This window comes from Vicugna pacos, chromosome 32, assembly GCF_048564905.1.
Source record: "Vicugna pacos chromosome 32, VicPac4, whole genome shotgun sequence".
In the NCBI taxonomy this organism is placed as follows: Eukaryota; Metazoa; Chordata; class Mammalia; order Artiodactyla; family Camelidae; genus Vicugna; species Vicugna pacos.
Window position 1 is genome coordinate 18,437,500 of NC_133018.1, and position 27,292 is coordinate 18,464,791.

Genomic DNA, 27,292 nt, shown 5'->3' on the forward strand with positions numbered 1-27,292 from the left:
TGAGATAAATGGAAATCATCACCTTCACCATCATCATCGTCATCATCATGGTTACCAACCAGCAACCACAAGGAAAGCTTTTTCTGTGCTGGGACTGTTCTAATTGTTAGATATTTCTTCCTTATTACATTGAGCCAAAATCCATCTCCCTATAATTTTTCCCACTGGTTAGATCTCTGCCCTGTGGTCCCTCTTCTACTTGACACTCTCCAAATGGCTGTACCTTGCTATTATATTTCTCCTCTTCTCCAAAATTATATCCCCAGTTCCTCTAGCCATGTGCTCCCAATACAGTATCCAGACCCTTTACTATCTTAGTCAAGCCCACACAACCACATTCTTGTTTGTCAAGGCCCTCTTAAAATGTGGTGTGTGCATTCTTGCTTTGCTGGTGGAAACATGAAATGGTTGAATCTTCTGTGGTTTGGCAAAATGAATTAAGATAAAAATGTGCACATCCTTTGACCCAGAAATTTATCTTAAGGTGTAAAATTTACCTTAGGTGTGAAAAGATTCTTGTGCAAGTATGCGCCTAGCAACATGAAAATGGAGAGTGGAAAGACAATGAACCATAGTGTTTAAGAGAAAAGACTGATCTTCAATGATAAAAGACTGAGGGCTTCTCCTGGCTCCCTGAAGATCATGAACAATACAAAGATGTCGATTTTCACCACTGCTATTCGACATTGTACTAGATGTTCTAGCCAGGGCAATTAAGCAAGAAAAAGAAATAGAAGGCATCCAACTAGGAAAGGAAGACATACTATACTAAATGATATGATCCTATACATGGAGAATCCCAAAGAAGTCACAAAAAACTGTTCAAGTTAAGAAACCAATTCAGTAAAGTTTCAAGGTTCAAGATCAGCACACAAGAATCAGTCATGTCACTATATACCAACAATGATCAATCTAAAGAAGAAATTAAGAAAACAATTCCATATTCAACGGCATCTAAAAGAGCATAAACTGTGGGGCCAGTGTTGCTACTGACTATGTGTCTTAGTCTACTGGGGCCACTATAACAAAATACCACAGACTGAGTGGCTTACAAACAGCAGAAATCTATTTCTCATGGTTCTAGAGGCTGGAAATTCTAAGATCAATGCACCAGCATATATGGTGTCTGGTGAGAACCCACTTCCTGATTCATACATGGCTATCTTTTTACTGTGTCTTCCCATGGCAGAAGGAGATAAGAAGTTTCTGGGGTCTCTTTTATAAGGGCATTAATCCCACTCATAAGGGCTCCACCCTTATGAACTGATCACTTCCCAAAGGCCCCCTACCCTCATACCATCACATGAGTTCTAGGGTCACAAACGTTCAGTCTATAGCACTATGTGCACTTGGGCTACTTTCTCTGTGCCACAGTTTGCTCAGCTATCAGGTGGGGGTAATACTAGTACCTTTTTTACAGGGTTGTTTTTGGGGAGGTGAATTGAAAGAGTTACTATATATTATTAATATATGTTTAGAGGAGTGCTTGGCACAGGTAAGAGTTATATCAGGGTTACCAAAAAATGTTTATAATTTGGAAAACTGAACAAAAGTTCCAGTTAAATGTCCATCAGGAAGAGACTGGCTGGCAAATTTTCACAAGTCACCTCTTAGGCTAAACCATACGGGATTGCCAACATTCCACTGCTTTGGCCTACGAAATGGGCAATTTCACATGTTCCAACCTAAACACCAGAACACTCTGTAACCATTCAAAATTACTATGTACCCTAGATCTATCTTTATCATCCATTTATCACTATTGTTGTGCAAAGAATGAATCACGTATTATTGAGTAAAAACAGCAAGTTACATAATAGCATACAGCATGTGGCCATGTTTGTGTGTCTAGATACAAATATGAAGACATCTGGAAGGTACTCGCAAAGTTTCAACAGTGATACCCTCTGAGAGGGAAAATGTTGGAATCTTTTCATGTTCTTTGTGCTTTTCTATGAAATTTACACTTTGACAACAACAAAAGGAATTTTCCTTAAAAAAAGTTGGGGTGGTCATAAAACCTGAACACAGGGCTCCTGTTGCTTGCCGCCTAATTGGGGCTTAGGTCACTGGCCTTTCACCACTCTCGAGTGGAATATTCTACTTCTCTTGCTAAAGCTGAAGACAATACTAGTTTTTTGGGTTTTGTTTTCTGAATTACGAAGCACAATGTTGGTTCACATGAACTGAGCAATATTTAAAATTTGCAGGCCTCTAAGATAAACCTCTGCCAATTTGGGTGGTCCATGACCTGTATGTGCATAACTTGAGTTTTTTGAGCTTAATGACTCTACATGTATTCCTTATATTTCTGCTAATTGGTAAATATTAATTAATAGAATAGGGCTCACTCTCTGCCCCCCATATAGTAGAATGTGTAGAAAGTATTGTGTTCTCGAGGAGAAGTTTTTTAAATGACAGGGAAATAGTTTGGGAAGTACGAAAAGGAAGGGTTTTCTAGGTGGCAGTAGCCAAAGGGAATTAGAAGGGCAAATGATGTCCCAGCCAAGCTGTGGGTGACAAGAAACTGAATCCCCTCACGCTAGCTCAAGGGAAGGTGGGGTAAAGTGGAATGGGGGTAGCTCTTCTAAAGCTGTAACAGGCGCTATATTATATACATAGTAGACTGAATAACCTCCCCACGCTTCCGAATCTCCATGTCCTAATTTCTAGATTCTGTGAATATGTTACCTTATGTGGCAAAAGGAACTCTGCAGTTGTGATTAAGTTCAAGGTCTTGAGATGGACAGATTATCTTTGATTATCTGAGTGGCCCCAATGAGATAACAAGAGCCCCTAGAAAGCAGAAGCAGAGGATCAAAATCAAAAAAGGAGATGTGGCAAGAGGAGCTGAGGTGGGAATAATGTGGCTATGAGCCTAGAGAGGCCAAGGCAGCCTTTAGAAGCTGGAAGAGGGTAAATACAGACTGCCTAGTGGAGCCTCCAGAAGGGGCCAGGCCTGCTGTCACCTTGATTTTAGCCCTGTAAGATTGATTTTAGGCATCTGAACTTCAGAGCTGTAGAGGATAAATTTGTGTTGTTCTAAGCCGCTAAGTTCATGGCGATTTGTTACAGCAGCAACGGGAAACTAATACAATTGGCATTTAACTTGCCTTGGGGATGCAGGCTCTCCTCCACTTTCTTCTCAGAGCATCTCTGGCTGCCCCTGGCCCCTTACTGACCTTCCCCCACAGCTGAGTGGACCAGGGATGGACATAATCAGATTCTTCTCTTGGGATTTTAAATGCAAGGCATGGGGGCTACAGGCCCAACTTCTCCATCAGACAGAGAGGGCACAGGGCCCACAGTTCTCTTAGGGGCCCATGAACATGTCTGTGGGAGTAGGCGTCAGTTAGCCAGATAGGAGAGTAGTTCACTTGCAGGTCACTTTCGCTTTAGTGTTACCTTTGCTCAGTGAGCTCAGCTGCTGTGAGAGAAAGCCAGGCTTTGCTGAGAGCCATATCCTCCCCTAGGTGCTTTGAGGGTGCTCTCATCATGGTGGCATGCAGTCAATTTCCCCTGAGGTGCCAGCACACATCTGTGAAAGTTGTTGTCATTGAGAACGCATGGATCGGTACTCTGAAGAGGCTCTTTTTAGTGGGCGTCGTGGTCTACATCTGGTGAGTTGAATGCAGGGTGCTGCCTTGGGGCTCCCGGGGCTGACCTCACTCCCCAGCCTACCCTCCTCCCTCGGCCCCTCCGTAGCCCTCCTCCTGGGCCAGACTCACCTGTGCGCCCAGGCTGCTCTCACCTTTGCCCTCTTCCACCTTCCCAGACTCTTCGGCTCTCCTCTCCCCATCTCTATCCACCCTCTACAAGACCCGGCTCAGGACCTGGCTGAGTCCCCAGATCCTGTGTGCCCCTGTTCGCTCCAGGGACCAGTGGTTTTGCCCTCTTCAGAATGCAGAGAATTGTAGCCTCTCAGACTCAGAGCCGAAAGGTCACAGGATTAGGCAGTTACCCTCTCATTCAGGGACTAAACCCATGGCACAGAGAGGCAGCAAGCCTTGTCCGAGTCATCAGTGGGTCAGGGGAGGGCTCCTAGGATGGTCGTTAGAATGTTCTTTCCCTGGGGCAGGATACTCTTTCCTTTCCTCTTTTCCCTTTGATGCAGCTCTGAAGCATTTAAATTCTTAAAATGATATGTTCACTATTGTAAGAAGACCAATTTTCTGATTTATGAGAGGGTTGGAGTCCCTTAAGGCTGAACGATAATATATTGTGCATCCTCGAATAAATGTGAGAGACTGAGCTTCCCAAATGGAGGGCCAAACTGACCCAGGGTTATTCTGGCAGAATGCTGAAATATCCAGCACAAAAAAACACTGCACATACCATGTGCACGTTGTGGTACTAGGCTGAAATGTATTGTTGAATAAGTATTATCATATTTGTCTATGAAATTACAGTCCATAGCTCTGTCTCATATATGCTGACTGGATCGCAAATCTGGATCTCTGGCCCCAACATTTTTCTTGATGAGCTTTCTTTTTTAATGAATGTTATAGAAATACCCCCCAAACACTGAGACTAATATAATAAAAAACCCATGTACCACCATTCAATTTAAGAAATACAACATTACTAATCCAGTTTCTGCTCCCTACACATCCTGTCTTTATCCATTCTCTTTCCTCTTCTCTTGTAAATGCCACCTTGAATTTGGGATTTGTCATTCTATGTTTGTTTTAATATTTCTACAATATATGACTATATCTATAAAAATATTTTTCCTTTTTTTATTGAGGTGAAATTCATGGAGCATAAAGTTAACCATTTTAAAGTGAGCAAGTAAGTGATATTAAGTGCCTTCACAATGTTGTGCGATCATCACCTCCATCTAGTTCCAAAACATTTTTAGCACCCAAAAAAGATACCCTGTACCCACTGTGCCGTTACCTCGCATTTACCCTTTCTCTCAGCCCCTGGCAACCACCGATCCAGTCTCCAGCTCTATTCTGGACATTTCATATAAGAAATCATATACTATGTGGCTTTTTGTGTCCATCTTCTTCAACATAGCACAATGTTTTTGAGGTTCATCCACAGTATGCTGTGCACCCTTTCATTCTTTTTGTGGGTAGATAATATTCTATTGCATGGATAGACTACATTTTATTTATCCATTCATCTTTTAATTTGGGTTATTTCCACTTTTTGACTATTGTGAATAGTGAATATGTGTATGACAGTTATTTGATGACATATATAACGTTGTTCTGAATTTCTTTAAAGTTTATCTCGTACTGTGGCACACTTTGTTTGCTCAACAATATATTATTTCCATATGATACAAGCAGCTCTCCCTTCATTTTCACTGTTGTAGAGCATCTCATTGTATGAATCCAACAATTGATTTACCCATCAATGTTCAAGGACATTTAGGTTATTTCCAGTTTTCCCTCTTATAAATAGTACTGCTTTAAACGTTCTTGTACATAATTCCTTTGGCACACGTTTGAGGGTTTCTCTAGGGCTGATACCCAAGAGTGGAACTGCTAAGTCACGGGGACTTCACCTCAAATGTACAGTACTTCATGTTGCCAAATGTGAGCTGTCTTTCCTTGAGTCTCCCAGGGGTTCTCAACCTCTGCTGTGCATTAGAATCACCTGGGGAACTTTAGAAAAATATATAGGTACCTGGATAACCCTTCAAACCTGTTGAATCAGAGTTTCCAGGGATGGGACTGGGGAACTGCAATTTTGAAAGCTCTCTGAGTGCAGTCAAGGTGAGAACAGCTGGCACCAAGTCTTGGCTCACTGTGTCTTGGTCTCCCAAGGTCAGGTCGTTGGCTTAGACTTCCTAACATCATTCAGATATTAGGGGCTAAGCCGAGGGAAGAGACCAAATAAATACATGCTGAGTGAATAAGTAAAGTACTTAAAATAAACTCTCAGTTATTCAGGGAAATGGGAGACAAGGAAAACAAATATATGAGGATGGAATCTACCATTTAAAATGATCAATTCCACTTTCTCCGTCTCTTCCTCCCACCACAGTAATTTAGATTCATATCCGAAAGAAGGTACTACTAGCTAACGAATGGGCCGAATGGGAGGAAGCCAGAGGCAAAGCCACATGAACAAGTATAGCACACGGTTAAGAGGTCTCACTCTGGGTTACAGGCAGGTCAGTCAGGGACCTCAGTTCTGCCACTGACTGTCTGTGTAACCTTGAGCAAGTTCCTTCACCTCTCTGAACCATTCCCTCGTCTAGCAAAAGGTGATGATTACAGTAACTGTCCCGTCTGGTTGTTGTGAAGATTAAAGGAGACGAAGTTCACAGAGCAGTTGACACGTACTAAGTACACAGTCAACGGTAGCTGCTATGATCATTACTATTTATAAACCAGGTGGCTGTTTCTGGAAACAGGAGGCGAAAACCTGCTAGACACACCCTTGGACAGATGCTAATTACTGAGCCCCAGAACAAAGCTGGGGGACCAAACTGGGGGGAGAACGCTGGCCTCTGAGAAGCTGCCCTGTAAATCAGGTTTATATTAGGCAATATTAGAGGTTGGCCTTGGAGGTGATAGTTTTCCACATAGTGAGAACTTACCATGTGCCAGATACGGTGCTAAGGAGTCTGCATGCATAGCTCATTTCACCCTCACAACAACTCCATGAGGTAGGTATGGCTATTCTTCCCATTTTACAGATAAGCAAAATGAGTCACAGAGAAGTCAAGTCACTTGCCCAAAGTCACCCAGCAAAGCTAGGATTTGAATGGAGGCAGCCTTTGGAACCTGCATCCAAAACTACTGCAACTGTGCCTCCCTTGCCAAAACCATTGAGGCTTTTCTGTCTCTGCCATTTAGCTTTGCTTTGGTGGGTGACAAGCGGTACCAACGGAAAGAGCCTGTGATCAGTTCTGTGCAGACCAAGGTGAAAGGGATAGCAGAGGTGAAACAGGAGATTACGGAGAACGGGCTGAAGAAGGTGGTACAGAGTACCCTCGACACTGCAGATTACACCTTCCTCTTGCAGGTGAGCACTTGTCAGCATCCTCCCAGGACTCATCCCTGGCCACTGTCCCCAAGGCCTTGCCCTCAACACCTGGGACCAAGAGCCTCACTCCAGAAAAACACTGGCCTCGTTTAAAAAGCTCTGTGAAAATCCCAACTGAGAAAACCTAAAAATTGCAAAATTGGGTCAGATCCAGCAGCTCAAAGGAGATGATTCTTTGCTATATCAAGTCCTACAGGGTTTCTCAAAATAGCAGTGTGTCCTGGTGCATTTAAAGCATGATATGATTCACTCGCACTTGATTTATACACAGCTTTTCAGAAGCAGGGCCAATAAGTCAGCAAGCTCTGCCTAGATCCAGAAAGGCAAGGAACTTCCTGCCTAGAGGGGACCAGCCCTTCTGTATTATTTGTGTGGCATTTTATCAACAAAAATGCCTCCAAGAAAACGTCTTGGGTATATTTTTGCACAAAGGAAGATACAGATGACAAAGAAAGGAAGGGTGTGGATCACAGAGAAAGGGTATGAGGCTGTCTCAGTGTGCAAAAAAAGAAAATAAAAGTAGAATTGTCAAAAGGGAGAAACTGAAGTGGGGTTGAGAACACCAAAGAACAGATGGGAGGCGGGAGGGGTAAAAGGGCACATTGGTAGTCCCTGGGAGCTGCAAAGCTTTGCAGAACCATAAAAGCCAAGCTGCTATCTTTGTTTCTAACAGTGGGTCATTAAAATTTCCAGCTATTTCCCAGGCAGTGGGATGCCCTATTGCCCTGGATAATCTGTCCTGGATAATCTGAACAGTGTTCTGACAACCCCACCCCTGCCTCCCCAGGTCCTGAGTTTCAATTTAATGGGATTTTACTGTGTCCAAAAAATGAAAAGGCTGCTTTTGAGGCTGGAATGGAAAATGAATAGTCAATCAATCTGAATGTTCTTCTGCTCTCCCTCGGCTCAGCAGGGCGGCTCATCCAGCTTTGATATTAAGCCCTCAGGGTTGTCGAGTTGCTCCCAGACCGATTTCTAGACTGAAGCTCAGAAGAGCGGAAAGGTTCACCCCCAGGCACTTAGCCAGCTGAATTATTATGATTAAGTAGTTCTGTTCTCGAAGGCTTTGCATTTGCTTTCTCCCCTTTTTCTCTGCAGGGGAACTCCTTTTTTGTGATGACAAACTATCTCAAGACAGAAGGCCAAGCGCAAGGGTTGTGTCCTGAGGTAAGGAGTGATGGGTGGTAAGAGTTCTTGGAAGAGGCACAGGTGAGAGGAAATGGAAACTGAGGCCCCATGGTGCTTTGGAGACTGCAAATACTCACTGAGCATCACCTTTTCTTTTGTGGGGTGTAGATCTGGGCTGGGTGGAAGAAGGGTGAGAAGACGTTGCAGTTCTCACTCCATAACCACCAGATCTTTGTCTATACCCCTGGGCCTCCAGCTCCAGCACTAGGAGCCTGTGCAGGCTAGCGGCCTGCTTTCTCCATTGCTCGCACCCTGTGCAGCTCATGATAACAGGGACCCTTGGCATTTGTGTGGCATCTGATGTTTTAGTGGAGCCTGACAACAATTTTAGGAGGGTAACGGCATTCCCAGCCCCATTTTACAGGTCAGCACACAGATTAGAGAGGTTAAGTGACTCCCTCAATATCACACAGCTTCCTGAAGGCAGAGCCATGCTTAGAATCCAGCTGTCCTCATTCATAGCTTCTCCTGCCATGGTCCTGGCCTGGGAAGACTGTCAGACAGCTCAAGTTTGCCTTTTCATCCCACTTCTTAGTCTGGGAACTCAGGGTGGATGTGCTCTCCCTACTACAGTTTTTGCCATCATTTCTACCTAAACTTGGAACCAAGTTAACCTTCACTTGGTGTCTATCTCAGTAACACTTCCCTTGTAAAGAGATCTCTTTATGTTTATTTTGCCCCATCTCTCCTTAAATGTACCTGCTACTCTAAGGAAGTAGCTGGCAGCCATTCCAACTAAAGACAACTTCCCTTCCACCTCCCTTCCCAGCAGCATCCAGACTCTAATCCAGTTTGGGGACCCGACTCCCATGCTTCGTCCCACACACTCCACCCCCACAGCACTTTTCACAGACACTTTTCAGGTTGTTGAGACTTGTAAGGAAGAGAGTTAGGGCAGACCAGAGATTAAGAGCTGTGTTTAGGAGCTAGACTGCAAATGCTTCAAAACCTGACTTACTAGCTTTGTGACTTTGGGCAGGTAATGTCACTGCTCTGTGCCTTGATGTGCTCATTTGTAAAATGGGGCTAATAGCAAAACCTAGCTCTTAGGATTGTTGAAACAAATGAGGGAATATCTGTGAGAGGCTGAAAACAAGGCATGACACATTGTAAGCTCTCGATAAATGTGAGCTCTTATGATTCAAGTTACTCCTCAGAAAGGATGCCGCTCAGACTGGTTGGAATCCAAAAAGCAGTGCAGAGGCACTGCCAGCCCAGAGAACACTATGTAACCCTTAGGATTTTAACCTGTGACCTAAGCTGGATTGGGTTGCTCTAATTGGATATTTGCCTATTCTCTTTCCACACTTACCCTAATTCTGATCAGGAGGAGGTGGAAGGAAGTCAAGGACAGGGCTTGATATCTGTCTCTGTAAATATGGCCAAGCCCCAGTTGTACACTGAAAGGAACAGACGTTGGTTCTATTTATCTATTGCTGCATAGCAAATTACCCTGAACTTGGTGGACTTAAAGAAACAAGCATTTAATTAACTTGCATAGTTCAGTGGTTGACTGAGCTCAGCTGGCGATTCTTCTGATCTTGCCTGGGGAAATCTCTTATGGAGTTGCAGTCGGATTGCTGGTGCCATCTGGAGGTTCACCTGGAGTTCCGTGGTGGCTGGCCACCTCTTCCTCTCCAGGAACTCTCAAGGCTTCTCCTCTTTCAGCCTCTCCACAAAGGCTTTCCAAACTTACTGACAGCAGCTTCCAAGCCTCCCAGGCTTAGGCCTAGAGCTGGCACAGCATTACTACTGCCTTCTGTCAGTTGTTCAGTCACAGAGCCAGCCCCTCTCAATGGCAACAGTGACAAAGAATTTGTGGCTACTGTTAATGCATATGACCATCACAAAAAGAGAAGATTTAAATAAAACTTGTCTGTTTTTAAATTTTGGGATTTCTTTTGGAGAGCAAAATAGAGTTGGTTTATCTCCTTTCTTGAGATTTCTTTCCAATTGATAATCAAAATAACATAGCTTTCTATAAGCCACAGTGAATGATCATTCTTTTGCTCATTCATTCATTCATTCCACATTTATCAAGATCCACTGTGTGTCAGGCACTCAGGCTACAAAGATATGACCCAGGCTTTGCGTGCAAAGAGTTCACAGGGTAGCTGGGGGTCACAAGGGCAGGAAACCAAGGACAAGTTGGGTGCCAGGGAGAAGGCAGCTTGCGAAGAAAATAGAACATAAGAGAGATTGAAAACTACAAGAAACATTCATTAAGCAAGAGCTGTGTGCTAAACCCTTCCTCACCATAACCCATTTAATATTCACAACAACCGCGTAAGACAGATCTATTCATCCCCCTTTTACGGGTGAGGAGACAGACTCAGAGAGGCAAAGCAGCATGGCTAGAAAATGGTGCAGCTATTACCAGACCCAGGTGTCCCTGGCTCCAGCCTGGGGCCTCCCCTGAATCTCTCTAAATTTGCACAGAGAGGCTATTTTCACAGAGCTTCTGGTTGCCCTAAGATTGGCTGTTAAACCTGGTCCTTAGAAAATGGGAAGCCGAGTATGCATAAACCAAGTCATCTCATTTTTCGTTTCCTTATTCTGTCTTCAACCCTCAGTCCTGAAATCTGACTGACCTCATTTCTTCAGGCCAGGAGAGAGTGCTGGCTGGAGCCCTTTATTTCCACATTTTCTGCTGCCTCGCTCAGTTCTGCAGCTGCAGGGCAGCTTGGACCAGGCTCCCTGCTCTCCACTTCAAAGGCTGTCCCTCAGAGAGAATTTTGCTTATTTTTATTTTTTATTGAGATATAATTCACATACCATAAAATTCACATTTTGAAGTGTACAATTCAGTAGTTTTTTTAAACTTTTTTAAATTGAAGTATATTCATCGAGCTGTGTAATCATTATCACTATCGGTTTCCTGAATATTTTCATCATTTCAAGAAGAAACCTCATACCCATTAGCCGTCACTCCCCATTCTCCACCTCCCTCAGCCCCTGGCGACCACCAATCTCCTTCTGTCTCTATGGGTTTCCTATTCTGGATATTTCATATAAACAGAATCATACAATAGATGGTCTTTAGTGTCTGGCTTCTTTTACTTAGCATCATGTTTTCAAGTTTCATCCACACTGTAGCATGTATCAGTACTTCATTCATTCCTTTTTATGGCCAAATAATATTCCATCAGGTGAATATACTAGATTTTACTTGTCCATTCATCCATTGGTGGGCATTTGGGCTGTTCCCATTTTCTGGTATTATGTGCAAGTGTTTGTGTGGACATAGACATCTGTTTTTCTGTATTGTTGGGACACACAATGCTTATTCCTCACTGTCTGTCCTCCCTGCAGTATCCCACCAGAGGGACGATCTGTTTCTCTGACCAGGGTTGTAAAAAGGGATGGATGGACCCAAAAAGCAAAGGTATGTTCCATTTCTTTTCCTGAGACCTCCCTGGTGGATGATCTGGAATCTTGGTGACATTCACAGTGCCCAGATCATTAGCTTCTGGCTCTCAGCTGCCTTCATCCACCTTCATCAGAACATGGATGATCCTGTGCCTGCTGTATGTCTCGGCTCTGTCCCCAGACAACCAGCTGCTGATAATGGTTGTGATTTTAATTTCCGGTGAAAGCAGCTCCCCCAAATCTCACAGAATTAGCATCTTCAGGGTTCTCACTGATAAAAAATTTGAAAGGCTCATAGTATCATCTGAGTATTCTAAATGTTCCCTCTTGAATTTCTTCAAAGGCTGAAAAGCGTGAACAGTACCCCAAAGAACCCGGGGGCAATGTTAAACTGCAGAATTTCCAAAGCTCTTGTTTTAACTTAAAAAGGCACATAACAATTTTTTAAATTGCTACAAAAAGAAAAAGAAAAAGTAAAACCATCAGTGTTTATAACACACATGTACACAAAAAGGTATATGAAGTTTCCATTCCATTCCATGTGTGATTGAGTTGGTGTAGAGACCATTAACATTCCTTACTATTTAACTCTCCCCTCAAAAATCTGCTGTGACACTGATGCTCCTGGAAGATGTGCTGTGCTGACTCCACGGCTCTGTGTATCCTGCTATATGCTGTATACACCTAGAGGGACTATTTAGAAGCCAAGTTCTAGTCCATTTATATAAAGCAAAAGAATACACCCAGCTCAGCCCCTCTCTCAGGATCTTTTCTTGCAAAGAAACCAAAAAATCTAACAGCCTCCGTGATCTTTCTGTGTTCTCGTTGATCTGTTTTTGAAAAGCTTGCCGTCTGATGTGTTCCTTGCTTGGTTTGTCTTACATGAGTTTGTGGTTTGGATGGGGTTTCATGGAAACTGAAACTGCGTGGGTTGAAAAACGTTAACAGTCCCTCGCTTGAGCTGAGAGTTTTCTCCCTCTGGGTTCTTTCACACCTGTGCTTCTACGACCCCTTGACCCTCGCAGGAATGCAGACCGGAAGGTGTATAGAGTATGAAGGAAAGCTGAAGACCTGTGAAGTCTTCGCCTGGTGTCCCGTCGAGGCAGTGGAGAATGCCCCAGAGTGAGTTCGGGGTTGGGTAGGTGGGGACAAACATGGTGGCCATCAGCTTTGAGCAGATGAGGCCTGCCAGGCACTGCTCCTGCTTCCCTCCTCAGCACAGTCCTGCCAAGCCCCAGGTCTTACTGGCTTGGTGACCCTCATGCCAGGCACACTAGTGGTCTCTGGAAGGACCATGTTAGTTGTTAAAAATTTGAAATTATTCTCTACTGGCTGGTAAGTAGCTACTACCCTGGGCACCCTTGGGTGCCCCTGCCCCCTGGCCGTCCCAGCACCTTCCAGGGCACCTCCAGACACCTCCTCCGGTGCTACAGCAGGGTCCATTCTGACTACCAGGGTCCATCCTGAGTGATTAAGGATGACAAGGTGGGAGGGAGGGAGAAGAGGAAAAAGGAAGGAAGGGGAAGGGAAGGGAGAGGAAAAGGAAGGAAAAGGGATGGAAGGGAAGGGAAGTTTCCTTAGATGCTCACAGTGACATACAGATTTGGTGGTTCCCTGTATTGACTCTTCTTTAGCACACAAGGTCAGGCCTAGAAGGCAGAACTTGATGCTAAATCTCAGAAACCCCTGGGAGGGATGCATTTCAGCAGAGAATAAGGGGACCTGGACTCAAATCCTGGCTCATACATCCCTGCTGTAGATTCTTGAACAAGTGGCTTAACTTCTTTCAGCTTGTTTCCTTGTCTTTAAAATGAAGACAATGTGCCTTCTCACTGGGCTGTTGTGAGAATTAAATGAGATGACACTCGTACAATGACTGATATGTGTAAAGTGAGCCCCATGCTTGGCACACAGTCAGTATTCAATAACACACACACACACACACACACACACACACACACACACACACACATGCTCTGACCCTAGAAGTGTGGTGGTTCTAGACCAACACTGTCCAGTGGAACTTTCTGCAATAATGGAAATATTCTGTACCTGTATCATCCAATATGGGGGCCACTAGCTCCGTGTGACTATTGAGGACCTGAAATGTGGTTACAGAAACTGAACTGAATTTTTTATTTAATTTAGTTTAAATAGCCACGCATATTCAGGGGATGCTGGACTATACTGGACAGTGAAGCTCTAGACAGTGTGACTCAGGGCCACACCATCAGCATCTGTAGGGCAAAGAGAAGACTTCCCCAGACTGACTTTTTAAAAGATTTATCATATCAGGGTGGCAAGCGCTAGGCAGTATCAGCCCGTCTGGCTCTCAATCCTTGATGGTACCATCTCGGTTCATTTTTAGGTCAGGGAAGTTTCTTTGTCACAGAAGGAGTTGTCCAGGGCCTGGGTGGGACATCAGCCTACAGTCAAGTAGTCCCTAGTTCAAGGCAAGGGGCCTCTTAATTGCATGTGGTTTTCAGTCCTGGCTCTGCCACCAACTCATTTCTCAGATAAATTCTGTACATCTCTAATGTGCTAGGCCCTGGGCTGCAGTTTTACATGACCCTGGGCAAGCAACTCCCTGAACTTCGGTTTCTCATATGTTATATGAATGGGTTCCTTAGAGGATTAATTTACTCGTTTGCCCAACATCTCCACTACTACATAGTAGGTGTTAGATATTTACTTCACATTAACTATACACAAGGGAGACTGTGCTCAATTTTATGGAAAGTACAAGAAGAGCCAGATGTGGAGCAGGTCTCAAGGCTCTTGCAATCTGATAGAAAAGACACATGCACAGAGAGCTGTAATTCAGAAGAGAAAATTATGTCATGAGAGAGGAATAAAGCGGATCCTGTATTCCTCTGATTTTGAGTGTTGCCCAAGAAGTGTGGGGTTGAGAATGTTTTAAAGGCAAAGGGTCTGGCACATAGCAGGAATTTGTTGTAAAAAAGATTTTTTTAATGCAAGTGACAAATATAACTTCAAGTGGCTTCAGAAAAAACAGGGAGTGTTAATTTTTGGCTTGCGTTTTTGACTCTTGTTAATGAGAAGTCCAAAAATACTAGCTTCAGGCAAGGCTTGATCTAGGCTTCAAATGATGTGTTAAAATTTTCTCTCTCTTCCTCCACCCTCTTCTTCCCTGCAACCCACTCTTCCTCTGTCCTCTGCCTCCCCACAACCCTCAGCTATTCTTTCTTCCATTCTGGCTCTCCTTACACTGTGGTCTGGGGACTCCAGGTCTACACTGTCCTTACTACTAACAACCCTAGAGAAAGTGAGCTTTGCTTTTCCAATCGTTCCTATAAAAGATCTGGGATGTTCTCAATGGCCTAAGTCATGTGACAGCCTATGAACCAATCACTGTAGCCAAGGGAATTGTATTACACTGCTTAGCCAGCTCTGGCTTACTTGCCCACCCTGGGAGCTGTAGGGATGGGCAGGAGATGAACTCATCTCCACCCAACTCCCTTGGCTGAGAGTGGAAGAGACCTGGCTTCCCCAAAGGAAGAAATTTTGTGGTGCTAGTACCAGAGGGGAAATTGATGCTGGACAGGCAAAAATTATAGCTTCTCTATAGTTATATCCCAAATAGAGCCAAAGTCGGGCTCTGGATGTCCTGGAACAAAAAGCAGATCATTCTTGATGTTCCCTTCCAAATACCCTCCACCCTTTCCTGGTGCTTCTCCCAATATACATCTGCCACCCTCTCAGGCACACCAGGCAACAGGATGCCAGTGGTATCCTCTTGTGGAGCCAGTTCTCTCCATCTGTAACAGACTGTCAACCACACAAGGTCAAAAACCTTGACTGCCTTGTTCATCACTATATCCCCAGTGTTCAGTCCTATGACCAGAACAATAAATATTTGTTGAATGGATGAATGGATGGTGGTGGGTGGACCTTCCTGTAGTCTAGAATTTGGTCTCCTCTAACTCCTGGAGAATTTTACACTGTTCAGAGCCTCTAGAGAGTGACTGATAGAGTCAACTATATATATGTGTGGCCCTGTGCTAAAGGCTGGGGATGCCAAGATGAGAAAAATATTGTCCCAGTCCTGCAGGAACACCAAGCCCATGGTGAAAGATACAAATGGGAGTTTGCTGGAGCTGGCTTGTACCAGTTCTAAGCCATTTACGCTCATCCCTCCCCAACTCCAAGGACAGTAATGTTCTATCAGTAGTTTGAAATCAGCTATGGTGGGAGTATTTATACCACAATAATCAGTAAATGCTACAATATCAGGGCTTTTTGTTTTCCTAGAGAGCTGGTTGTTAAACATTTACCAGCACACCATTGAGCATAACTAAACATACAATTATATCAGAGTGAGAAGTGTTACAGTAAATGCCACTGGGTCTTAAGAAGGGAGGAATTCTTTCTGGAGAGGATAGAGAATTTTGGACAGTTTTTCCTGCTAGATTGCATTTCTTTTCACCCATCACATTGAACCGAACAAAAAACCAGAGCCTCTGGTCCCAGTGGCCCCTTGACTCCCTTGGTCTCTGTAATCACTGATCCTCATTTTGCATTTCTCCCTCACAGGCCTGCGCTCTTGGGCATCGCTGAAAACTTCACTGTGCTCATCAAGAATAACATCCACTTCCCTGGCCACAACTACACCACGTAAGTGCCCAGAATGTCAGGCTGTATTAGTTTTCTACTGCTGTGTAACAAATTACCCCAACACTTAGATGCTTGAAACAACAAACATTTGTTATCTCACATAGTTTCTATGAGTCAGGAATCTAGTAATGACTTTACTGCAATGTCTCCCAGCTTGTGGTCAAGCTGTCAGTGGGGGCTGCAGTCATCTCTAGGCTTGACTGGAGCTGGAGAATCCTCTTTCATGCTCACGCGGTTGTCAGCAGGAGAGCTCAGTTCTTCACCACATAGACCTCTCCTTCAGACTGCTTGAGTGTCCGTAGGACATGGTGGCTGGCTTCCCCAGAGCAAATGATCCAAAACAGAGAGCAAGCAACCAAGATGGAAGCCACCATATTTTTATAATCTAATCTCGGAAGTGACACACCATCTCTTCTGTCATATACTATGGGTCACGCAGACCAACACTGTACAATGTAGGAGGGAAAAACACAAGGGTGTGAATCCCAGGAGGCAGGATCACTAGGGACCCTCACGGTGGACAGCTATCACACAGGCTACCACAAATGAAAGAGATGGATCCCAGTTTTCAAAACAGATGTTTGTTTGTTTGCTTTCCATTATGTGCAGGAGAAACATCTTGCCAGGTTTAAACTTCTCTTGCACCTTTCACAAGACTCAGGATCCACAGTGTCCCATTTTCCGACTAAGAGATATCTTCCAAGAAACAGGAGATAATTTTTCAGTTGTGGCAATTCAGGTTGGTGGTGCCTTTGTACAGTGGGATGTGGGGGGTGGGTCAAGGGCTGGAGGATGGGAAATGGCCAGGAGGCTGGACTACTAGGTCTTAACAGTATGCTTACATTTATTATGCATTTTGTAAATCCATGCACTGTGATGAGGACTTTTCCTGCATCACCTCATCTAATCCCACAAAAAGCGTATGAGTGAGATACTCAGTGTATTAGTTTCCTGTGACTGATGTAACTAATTACCACAAACTTTGTGGCTTAAAAAAACACATATTTTTCTACAATTCTGGATGTCAGAAGTCCAAAATGAATTTCACTGGGCCAAAATCAAAGTATCAGCAGGGCCATGCTCCCTCCAGAGGCTCTAGGGGAAAATCTATGTCCTTGCCTTTTCCACCTTTTAGAGCTGCATTCCTTGCATTTCTTGGCTCATAGCCCCTTCTTCCAGCTTCAAGACCAGCAGCACTGCACCTTGCCTCAGTGGTCACCTTGATTTCTTATTCTGTGTCAAATCCCTCCCTGTTATAAAGACCAGTGTCTTTATAGGATCCACCCAGGTAATCCAGGATAATCTCCCCATGTCAAGATCCTTACTTTAATCACATCTGCAAAGTCTACTTTTCCATATAAAGTAACATATTCAGAGGTCCAGGGGTTAGGACCTGGGATTAGGACTATTTGGGGGGCCATTATTCTGACTACCGTACTTGGATTAGTCAGGATTCTTCTAGTTGCAAATTCTAGAAATCCAACTCAAATGATGTAAGCAAAAAAAAAAAAAAAAGTAATCTGAGGCACAAATAATAGAAACCAAACTTAAGTGGCTTAAACAGAAAAGGAACCACATTAGCTTGTGTAAAAAGACCAGGGGAAATAGATATTCTAGCATACCCAAGGCATCTTCCTACCTTGGAAGTTTTCTCCTGCTGTTCCCTCTGCCTGGAACAGTCTGGCCCCAGACACAGCATTAGCTATCTCCCTCACCTACTTATACCATAGTCACTCAAATATAAGCTCAATGAAGTTTTCCCTTACCACTATATTTAAAATGACAATTCTCACCTCTATCCCAGGATGCCCTCTGGTCCTTTACAGGTTTATATTTATCCCTGGCACCTAGAATTGTCTGACATATCACATATCTTACACATCCATTTGTTTGTTGTCTATTTTTCCTGGACTAGAATATAAGTTCCATCAAGGCAAGAATCTTTAGCTTGTGTGTGTGTGCGTGTGTGGTTCATTTCTGTGTAACTTTCAGCACATACTGGACACTCAATAAATATCTGTTGACTGAATAAAAGGTATGATAGATTTAGGCATAGCTGCATCCAGGAACTCAAGTGATGCCTTCAAGAATCTGACTTCACGTCTTGACTGTTTCCCTAATGATGATGTCATTCTCATGCATATTCTCCATGTGTCAAGGAAAAGCCACCAAAGCTCTAGAACTGTGCTATCCAATATGGTAGCCACAAGTCACATGAAGTGATTTAAATTTAAATTAATTAAAAGTAAATAAAACTAAACATTTACTTCCTAGTCATACCAGCCTCATTTCAAGTGTTCAGTAGCTCCTGGTTATTGTCTTGCACAGCATGAATATAGAATATAGCCATCACTGCAGAAAATCCTATTAGACAATGCTGCTTTAGACTTTCACACTCTGTAGCTAGTGGTCCCAGCCAATGGAGGACCTCTTTTCCAATGGTTCTGGCAAAATATCTCAGGGAGGGATTTGACTGGTCTACCTTGGGCCACATAGCTATCCCTGAATCAATCACCAGGTTCAAAGGGATGCACTGTCCTGATTTGCCAGGCCTGGGTCATGTGCCCACTTCTGTAGCTGGGAGAGGTCAGAGCCCATTCAAACCACTGAGAGTTGGGAGAGGCGTTTCCCAAAGGAAATTCCAGGTACTTTTTTCCAGAAAAAGGCAAATTGGATGCTGAGTGACAGAAGCATTAGACATTCACTATAGTATGTAGACTGTCTGGCTTAGCGATTGACAAAAAAATGACAGTTGTAATTATTCTGTATTATTTCCCCTTTCTCCAAGTCAGAGTCTCCTTGTTACTCATCTCTGTATCCTCAGCATCTAACATACTATCTTGAAATGCCATATTTCACTGATTCAAAGACTTCTCTTTTTTCCACTTTTAGTAGTCTTGAAATCAGGAAGTGCTTTCAGCTGATGGAGTCTCACAGTTTAATTGGCAGCATTTTTTTCTTAGAGGAACATTTTTTAAAAACTATATTTTAGGGGGGAGGGTATAGTTCAAGTGGTATAGCACATGCTTAGCATACACAAGGTCCTGAGTTCAATCTCCAGTACCTCCCCTAAAATAAATAAATAAATAAATAAATAAATAAATAAATAAGTAAGTAAGTAAAACCTAATTATCTCCCCCCCAAATTTTTTAATAAATAATTTTTAAAAAATTAAAAAACCAAAACCAAAAACTATATTTTAGGGAGGTATAGCTCAGTGGTAGAATGTGTGCATAGCATGTACGAGGCCCTGGGTTCAATCCCCTGTCCCTCCATCAAAAAAAAAAACAAAAACTAACAATAAGTAAATATACCTAATAACCACCCCCCAAAATTGTTTTTTGAAAACTATGTCTTACGAGCAATGGTGTCTAAAGATTCAATGAGCACTAAGAAAATAATGCTCAAAAAAAATGTTTGTAGAAAGACAGAAGTACCAAATACAGGTAAGAGAGTAAGAGATTCCTTAGAAGTTTAGAGGACAGAAAGGTCACCGTGAATTGAGGAGCACAGGTGTGGCTGCGTGGATGGGGAAGAACGTAAGCTGGGTCTTGGAGGATAAGGAGGACTTAGCTGGAGAACTGTGTGGGAGAAACATTTCATTGTGAGAAAAAGACAAAGACGAAGATTTAAAAATTCAAAGCATACACTCCTAAGCATACATCCAAGAAAAATCACAACATATGTTCACATAAAAACTTGTACATAAATGTTCATAGCAGTATTATTCATAACAGCCAAAAGGTGGAAGGAATCCAAGTGTCCACTGAAGGATGAATGGATAAACAAAATGTAGTGTATCCACACAATGGAGTATTCTTCCACAACAAAAAGGAATAATAAAGTACTGATAAATTCTACAACATAGATAACTTTAAAAACATTATGCTAAGTGACAGAAGCCAGACACAAAAGATCATACATAATTTCATTCATATGAAAGTTCAGAAAAAGGAACTTTATGGAGACAAAATGTAGATTAGTGTTGCTTAGCGCTGGGGGAGGGGTGATAACTAAAGTTTACATGTTTACTTTTGGAGGTACTGAAAATGCAAATTTGATTGTGGTGACTTGCACATATAGGTGAATATACTAAAACCTGTTGAATCGTACAATGTGAAGAGAGCAAACTATATGTGAACTTTATCTCAATAAAGCTGTTTTTTAAAAAAGAAATGAAAATGCAAAGCGTGTTTTGGGAAAAGCACAGACAGTTGGGAGTAAGAGCTCTCTCCAGGGGAGTACTGGGAGATAAGCAGAGGAGATACACGATAGAGCTCGCTGAATTCCAGTCGAACAAGTTTCAACTTAATCTTTAATGGAGGGGCCATTAAAGGTGTCTGCTAACAGGAGTGGTTTGTTGAAAGTTATATTTTAGGAAAATAAATCTAACAGTGCGCCTCAGATGGGAGGAGGAACAGGGACATGAGTTTGTAGCTGCCACGGTAATCGTTGTATGAGTTAGACAGGGTTGCACTTAGGCTCTGAAACTTTTAGTCAGCATTTTTTTCCCCGCAAAAGCAAACCGTTCTTTCAGTGATCATCACTGTGCAGGGAGATGTCTGGTGACTGCGTAATCCACATCTAGTGGGACTTAGAGACTGTCTCTTGTCTTCCCCAGGGAGGAATCATGGGCATTGAGATCTACTGGGACTGCAACCTAGACAAGTGGTCCCATCACTGCCGGCCAAAATACAGTTTCCGTCGCCTTGACGATAAGACCGCCGATGAGACCGCATATCCTGGCTACAACTTCAGGTAACAATGCTCCAAGTGAGATTCACCCAGTGAATGGCCACTCTTGGCTCCCCAGGGACCTTCCAAGCCCAGCTGAATGCCACCCCCAGTAGCCAGTAAGACCAGTTTTGGTTCCCAAGGCAACAAGATGAATGTAAAAGACTTCCTCTAAGAGCTAGGCAGTGATTGAATTTTTGTATGAATTATTAAAGAACTGTACGCTCTGTGTAAGACAAAAACAAAACTTGGGAAACAAAGAAAGGCATAGAGAAGAGGATAAAAATCACTCATAATTACTCTAACCGAAGATACTCGAGGATAACTTTCTGGTGAATTCTCCTTTGTCTAACCAATTCTTTCGTGAAGCTTATGTGAGATCATATCACATTTATAATATACGTGGGGTTTTTCATATGCCAGATCACTCAGAATTCTTTGTGACCATCACATTAATGATCATAAAAGTCCATTGTGTGAATGGAATGATAACAAAAGCTACAACTTAGGGAAGGTATTCTATATACCAGGTACTGTACGTCACCATCACTAAACCTCACAACCCTCCCTGAAGGTAGATGTTAGTGTCCCAGGGAAAGCTGAGAAAGGTGAAATGATTTGCCTAAGACCCACAGCTAATAATAGAAGCTCCATAATCCTAAACTGGATCACTAAGATCCCCTTTCCCTTCCATCTCATGGTTTTCTTACCGATTCCTCCATTATTGGACATTTGGGGTTTCCAGTTTTTCTATTATAAATAACTCTGCAGTATATCTCTCTATACATAAATCGTTGCTTAAATTCCAGATTATTTCCTTAGGATAAATTTCTAGAAGTAGAATTATTGGATCAAAGGTTATGATCATTTTACCATATGCTTTTAGGTTTTAAAAAATTCTATAGCTATATTTTTCATTTCTTGGATTTACATTCGGTTCTTTTTCAAGGTATCTGTTATTGTTTCAGTGAGGTCCACTCTCAGCTGATGGATTTTCCTCCTTGTGTCCAATCTACTGTATAACCCCTTCACACTGACCTGTAGGAACTTGGATGGGATTTCTCTCTGCGGGGCTTTAGAATATTTGCTGGTGGGCTTCGGCAGGAATGATTTTGTGCAAATTTCTGTGCATGCCATGGGATGTGGAGACATTCCTCCATGGGGGTGGGGGAGAAGTAGGAACTGACTGGAAGGGAGCACAAGAGAGTTTTCTGGGGTAATGGAATGTTCTAGATCGTGGTAGGGATATAGGTTACACAGGGTATTCATTTGTCAAAACTCATTGAACTGAATCCTTAGGAGTTATGCATTTTATTATATGTTAATTATACCACAATGGAACAAACAAATAAATCCAACAAGACCATTTCAGATGATGATAAACACTTTATAGAAAACCAAACAAGATAGCTTGATGGGGCTGGGGAGAGATGCAACCAGAGTTGCACAGGATAAGATCCCACACAGGTATCCTGCACTTTCCTGAGGATTGCATTGTCCTAGTTAAGAAGAAAAACTGCTACAAAAAAGAATAAAATAATGCCACTTGCAGCAACATGGATGGACCTGGAGATTATCACATGAAGTGAAGTAAGCCAGAAAGAGAAAGAAAAATACATTATATCCCTTGTATGTGGAATCTAAAACAATGACACAAATGAACATATTTACAAAACAGAAACAGACTTACAGACATAGAAAACAAATTTATGGTTAACAGCGGGGGAAAGGAGGTGGGGAGGGATAAATTGGGAGTTCGAGATTTGCAGATACTGACTACTATATATAAAATAAACAAGGCCCTACTGTTCGGCACAAGGAATTATATTCAATACTCAGTAATAGCCTGTAATGAAAAGGAATATATGTGTATATATATGTACAACTGAGTCAGTATGCTGTACACCAGAAATCAACACCACATTGTAAACTGACTATACTTCAATTGAAAGAAAAAAAAGAAGAGAAACTGCACTTAAAGGAGTCTATGTTAGGGAATCAACTTGCAGACATATTAGCTTCTCTGAATACCTTTAGTACTAATGGTCTGGACCAGTGGTTCTCAAAGTGCCGGTCCCCACCTCAGCACCACGTGGGAACTTGTTATAAATGCAAATTCTCAAGCTCTACCCAAGACCTACTGAATCAGACACTCTGGGGATTGTCTTCATAAGCCTTCCAGGCTATTCTGATGCAAACTCAAGTTTGAGAATCACCAATCTAGACTCTCAATACTCAAAACAGGGTCCTGGAACCAGCAATATGGGCCTCACCTGGGAGCTTGTTATGATGTAAAATCTCAGCCCCCACTCAATTTGCTGAATCAAAATCTGCATCTTAAGATTCCCAGAAGATTCACTGCACATTAAAATTAGAGAAGCACTGGTACAGACTATATTATCTAGCATCCCAAACATACTTTCTTCTTAGATGTTTCATCTGTCTATATTTTGTTCCTACAATGAGGCTGCTTGCTGCCTGGGGGAATGAATAAAATAAGGTGTCTACTTGATCTGTGCAAGAGAGTACAGGCCAAAGTACACGTGTGGGTGCACACAAATGCGCACACACACACACACACACACATTTACTGCTTTCTAACCCTTTTGCTAGTACTCTTACTGACTTCTGGGGGGTCTGCTCAAGCAAATGGATCTATTTATATTTTGTTCAAAGCAGCATCATTAATTGGCAAGCAACCTTCAACTGTTTCTATTTTTATTTTAGTTTTTGTCTTGCACAATGTTTAGAAAGTTGAGACATTCTACATAAAAGTCTGGACCTCCTACTTAAAAAAATTAAACTATTTGAAAAAAAAGTAAACCATTTGACAACTCTGGGTTCATATACCACATAGCAGCCAAACTGAGTAACAGTGGTCTAATTTAGAAAGGGCATGTGGTTTTTGGTTTGCCATGGTCCTTACCACTCCTTACTGCCTTATAACTGGCTACATCGCTCATTTCTTTTCTTTCTTTTTTTTACATCACTCATTTCTGTTATCTGCCTGGCCCCTAAAGGCATTTAAGTTTCAGACCCTTGACTAAAGGCTGGCTGAGATCAAGACACAAGAGGCTTTTTGCCTCTTCTGGGTCAGTTTCATCCAGGGCCCTGAAACCAGCTCCTAGTGTAGGTAATGTTTTGATCACTCCCTGCTGTTCTACTGAATAGGTTTCTGGCCATTAGCAAGAAGAGAGGCCTGGATCAGTGGTCCCCTGACTGCCTTCACAGGCTGTTTTTTCAACAATCAGCAGATGCATGCAGAGCAATGTACCAATCAGATGTTAGCAAATGTCCTTCAAGTTGCTGAGCTCAAGCCTAAGAACATGAGCTCCTGGAGAGATCTGAGCTTTCTGAAGAACTGGTTATGAGGTTAATACTCTTTTAGAACAAAGTGTTAGAGCATTTATTGTCTGGAATAAGCACCAGAAGTAATCTTTGGCCAAAAATAAATTGTTGAGATCTGATGGGCAACTGGACAAGTCATTTTCAAATAGCCACACAAAAGAGTAGGAAATTAAAGGTTATATGAGGTGTATGAGAAAATATAACTTTCTAAAACATAGGAAGTTGAAGGAATTGATCATGTTGCAGAATTGTGTCCTTCACCCAAAGATTAATGGCAAATGGTTCTTATTCAATGAACATGAAATTCAGTTCATTTACAACATGTGTAAAGCAGGGAAGACCAACCCAGAACAGAATGCCCAACGCGCTTCTCTGGTTCATAATGGGTATGTGTTTGTATTCGTTTCCCGTGGCTGCTAGAACAAATGATCACAAACTTGGTGATTTTAAACAACAGAAATTTCTTTCCCACAGTTGTGGAGGCCAGAAGTCTAAAATCAAGGTGTCAGCTGGCCATGCTCCCTCTGAAGGCTCTAAGGGAGGATTTGTCCTTGCCTCTTCATGCTTCTGACAGCTCTAGGTGGTCCTTAACTTGTGGCTGCATCCACCCCCAATATCTGCCTCTTTCTTTACATAGCCTTCTTCTCTGTGTTTCTGTTTCAACTCTCCTTTTCCTTTCCGAGGATACAGTCATTGGATTTAAGGCCCATCCTAAACCAGTATGATCTCATCTTGAGATCCTTAACTTATTTGTATCTCCAAAGATCCTATTTCCAAATGAGGTCACATTCACAGCTGCAGGGGTTAAGCACCTGGATTTATGTTTTTGGAGGGGCCATTATCCAACCCATTACAGGGTGCAAAAACATCCTTGCCCAGGGCCAGGTGTTTCTAAATGTGGCCCATTGACCACCTGCATCAGAACCACCTGGTACCTTTCCTGGAAATACAGATTCCTAGAAACATCTCAGACCTTCTAAAACCACCCTTTGGCCTTTTGAACACACCTCCCAAGTGATTCGTGCCCTCAGTTTGACAGTCACTCTACCAAGACCCTGAAAGCAGAAATTCAAGTATTTTACTGAAACTTCTCAGCAAACCAACTTCCACAGAGAGAGAATGCAATCCTGGGGCAGAGTAGAGATGCGTGCTTGCTTTGTGTTTTAAAAAACAAATCAATCAAGAAAGCAGAAGAAGAAAGGACTGTCATGGAATGAGAACAATCAGATGCAAAGAAATTGAAACCCCTCTGGCTAGACACAGGCACTGAAGCGCCTGAGAATATACCTAACCAATCTCAATGTCAGATCCTGAGTTTTTTTAAAAAGAATTTCAGATGTTCATACTATATTCTGGCAGAGCATCTGTCTTCTGTTTTCTTCTCTCCCAATACCTATAAATAGATTGTGAATCAATAACTCAGAAAGAAAATATACCCTTACCTAAAAACCACCACCAAAAGGTGGCAACGTGGGAGGAACAGACTTAGAAGCTTTGTGAGGCATGTAGTTTAAGTCTTCCTAACTACTCATGGAAAAACAAAACATGCCACCTTCCCTACTGTAGCACTGGTGAGAGTTGTATATTTGGGGTGACTGTTATTCGTACTCAGGTCTTAATTTATAAAGGTGACTATGTGATGACACATAGAGGTCAATGCCATTGAAAGAAGAATTTCATTACATTTTCCAAGAGGAGGAGGCATGTGAGGCCACACAGGGCCACAGGGGGAAGCATCAAGTTTGGTCAGGGGTTAGTGAGAACAAGGAAAAAGCACAGCCCAGAGACTTCCCTGTGTTTTCTATGGGAAAGGCAAGGCAGGGAAGGGGAACCGGCTTAGGATTGGCTAGTGTGAGTAATGTTGGCAGGCTCTGGGCTATAAGAGTGGTCTCTGGTTGTCTGGTAACTGGCCCTGGACAATTTAGGGCAGGATGTGCGAGAGTTAGATACAGGAGGTGGTTGGATAAATAAATTTTCATGTATTTGCAAAAGCTAGATTGCAGGGGGGATATAAACAATGTTGTCTGTTAGTTTGGCCCTGGTGATAATGGGAGCCAAATAGACAAATACAGAATCTTAAAGAGAAACCAAACAGATTGCTGAGGTGCACCTGTCTCCAATCCATTAATCAGTACCTTCGTTCTAGAAGCCAAACCTACTTTTCCCTCTTAGGAAATAATCAGATTGCTTGAAGTGATTTTAAAAATTTTTTTCTTATTGTTAATCTTGTATTGGTTAAAAATTGTTCATTTTAATCTTAAACTAAAAGCAGATTTTTCCGTCATACTGTGATGCTGGAAGTAGAAGAACTGACACAAGGAAGTGGTGCTTTGGTTCCAGGTGGTCAGAAAGAGTAGTTTGTGGGTTTGGATTATGCTCTTCCCTCTGCCAACTGAAGCAAGGCTAGAAGATGGACAAGGAAGACTAGATCGGCTACTGTTTTGGGTTTTCTTTTCATAAAATATCAGCACTCTTAGATAGGTCTTTATAAATATGGATCCTTTCCCTCCTACAGATACGCCAAGTACTATAAGGAAAACAATGTTGAAAAACGGACTCTGATGAAAGTCTTTGGGATCCGTTTTGATGTCCTGGTTTTTGGCACCGTAAGTCTCTTCCCTGCTCCCAGCCACTGGCTTCTTCATTCCCATGACTATGTTCTAATTATTGCTGTAGGGTCTCAAGGGGTGAATGTTTGGGTCATAGTCATTAGCCAGTACTGTGCATCCTGCATGTGGGATAAGAGAGGGGGAAGACATGTCCTTGGGGTCCTGTTCATAAAAAAGTCATCTGATGAGTACAACAGTGGGTTTGGGGCGGTGGGGAGCGAAACTAATATTCAACTTTAAAAATACTCTGATGCTTAAAGAGAGAGAGAGAGAGAGAGAAAAAAAAGAGAAATCCCTCTGCAAAATAGTTTGTAAGTAACAGAATCCAACTCAAATTGGCTTAGGGAAAAAGAAGTCTTTTTTTTTCCCCTTAGTTCACATGACTGAAAAATCCATGAGGC

The 27,292-nt window shown here is 42.6% G+C and overlaps 2 protein-coding genes across 9 annotated transcripts in view; one reads left to right on the forward strand and one right to left on the reverse strand.

Moving 5' to 3' along the window:
• IFT81 (intraflagellar transport 81) overlaps positions 1–27,292 on the reverse strand; it is a 167,663-nt gene that overhangs the window by 117,293 nt on the left and 23,078 nt on the right. The window lies entirely within an intron of this gene.
• Positions 1–27,292, forward strand: part of P2RX7 (purinergic receptor P2X 7) — a 46,774-nt gene that overhangs the window by 10,985 nt on the left and 8,497 nt on the right. The window contains exons 2-10 of one of the 2 annotated variants that reach the window (XM_072953009.1): positions 3,474–3,620; positions 6,819–6,987; positions 8,107–8,175; positions 11,509–11,581; positions 12,591–12,687; positions 16,120–16,200; positions 16,810–16,939; positions 20,822–20,958; positions 26,798–26,888. In XM_072953009.1, coding sequence (XP_072809110.1) covers positions 3,474–3,620; positions 6,819–6,987; positions 8,107–8,175; positions 11,509–11,581; positions 12,591–12,687; positions 16,120–16,200; positions 16,810–16,939; positions 20,822–20,958; positions 26,798–26,888 — 994 coding nt within the window. The remainder of the gene's footprint in view (positions 1–3,473; positions 3,621–6,818; positions 6,988–8,106; positions 8,176–11,508; positions 11,582–12,590; positions 12,688–16,119; positions 16,201–16,809; positions 16,940–20,821; positions 20,959–26,797; positions 26,889–27,292) is intronic. The other variant, XM_006204863.4, reaches the window with a different exon arrangement.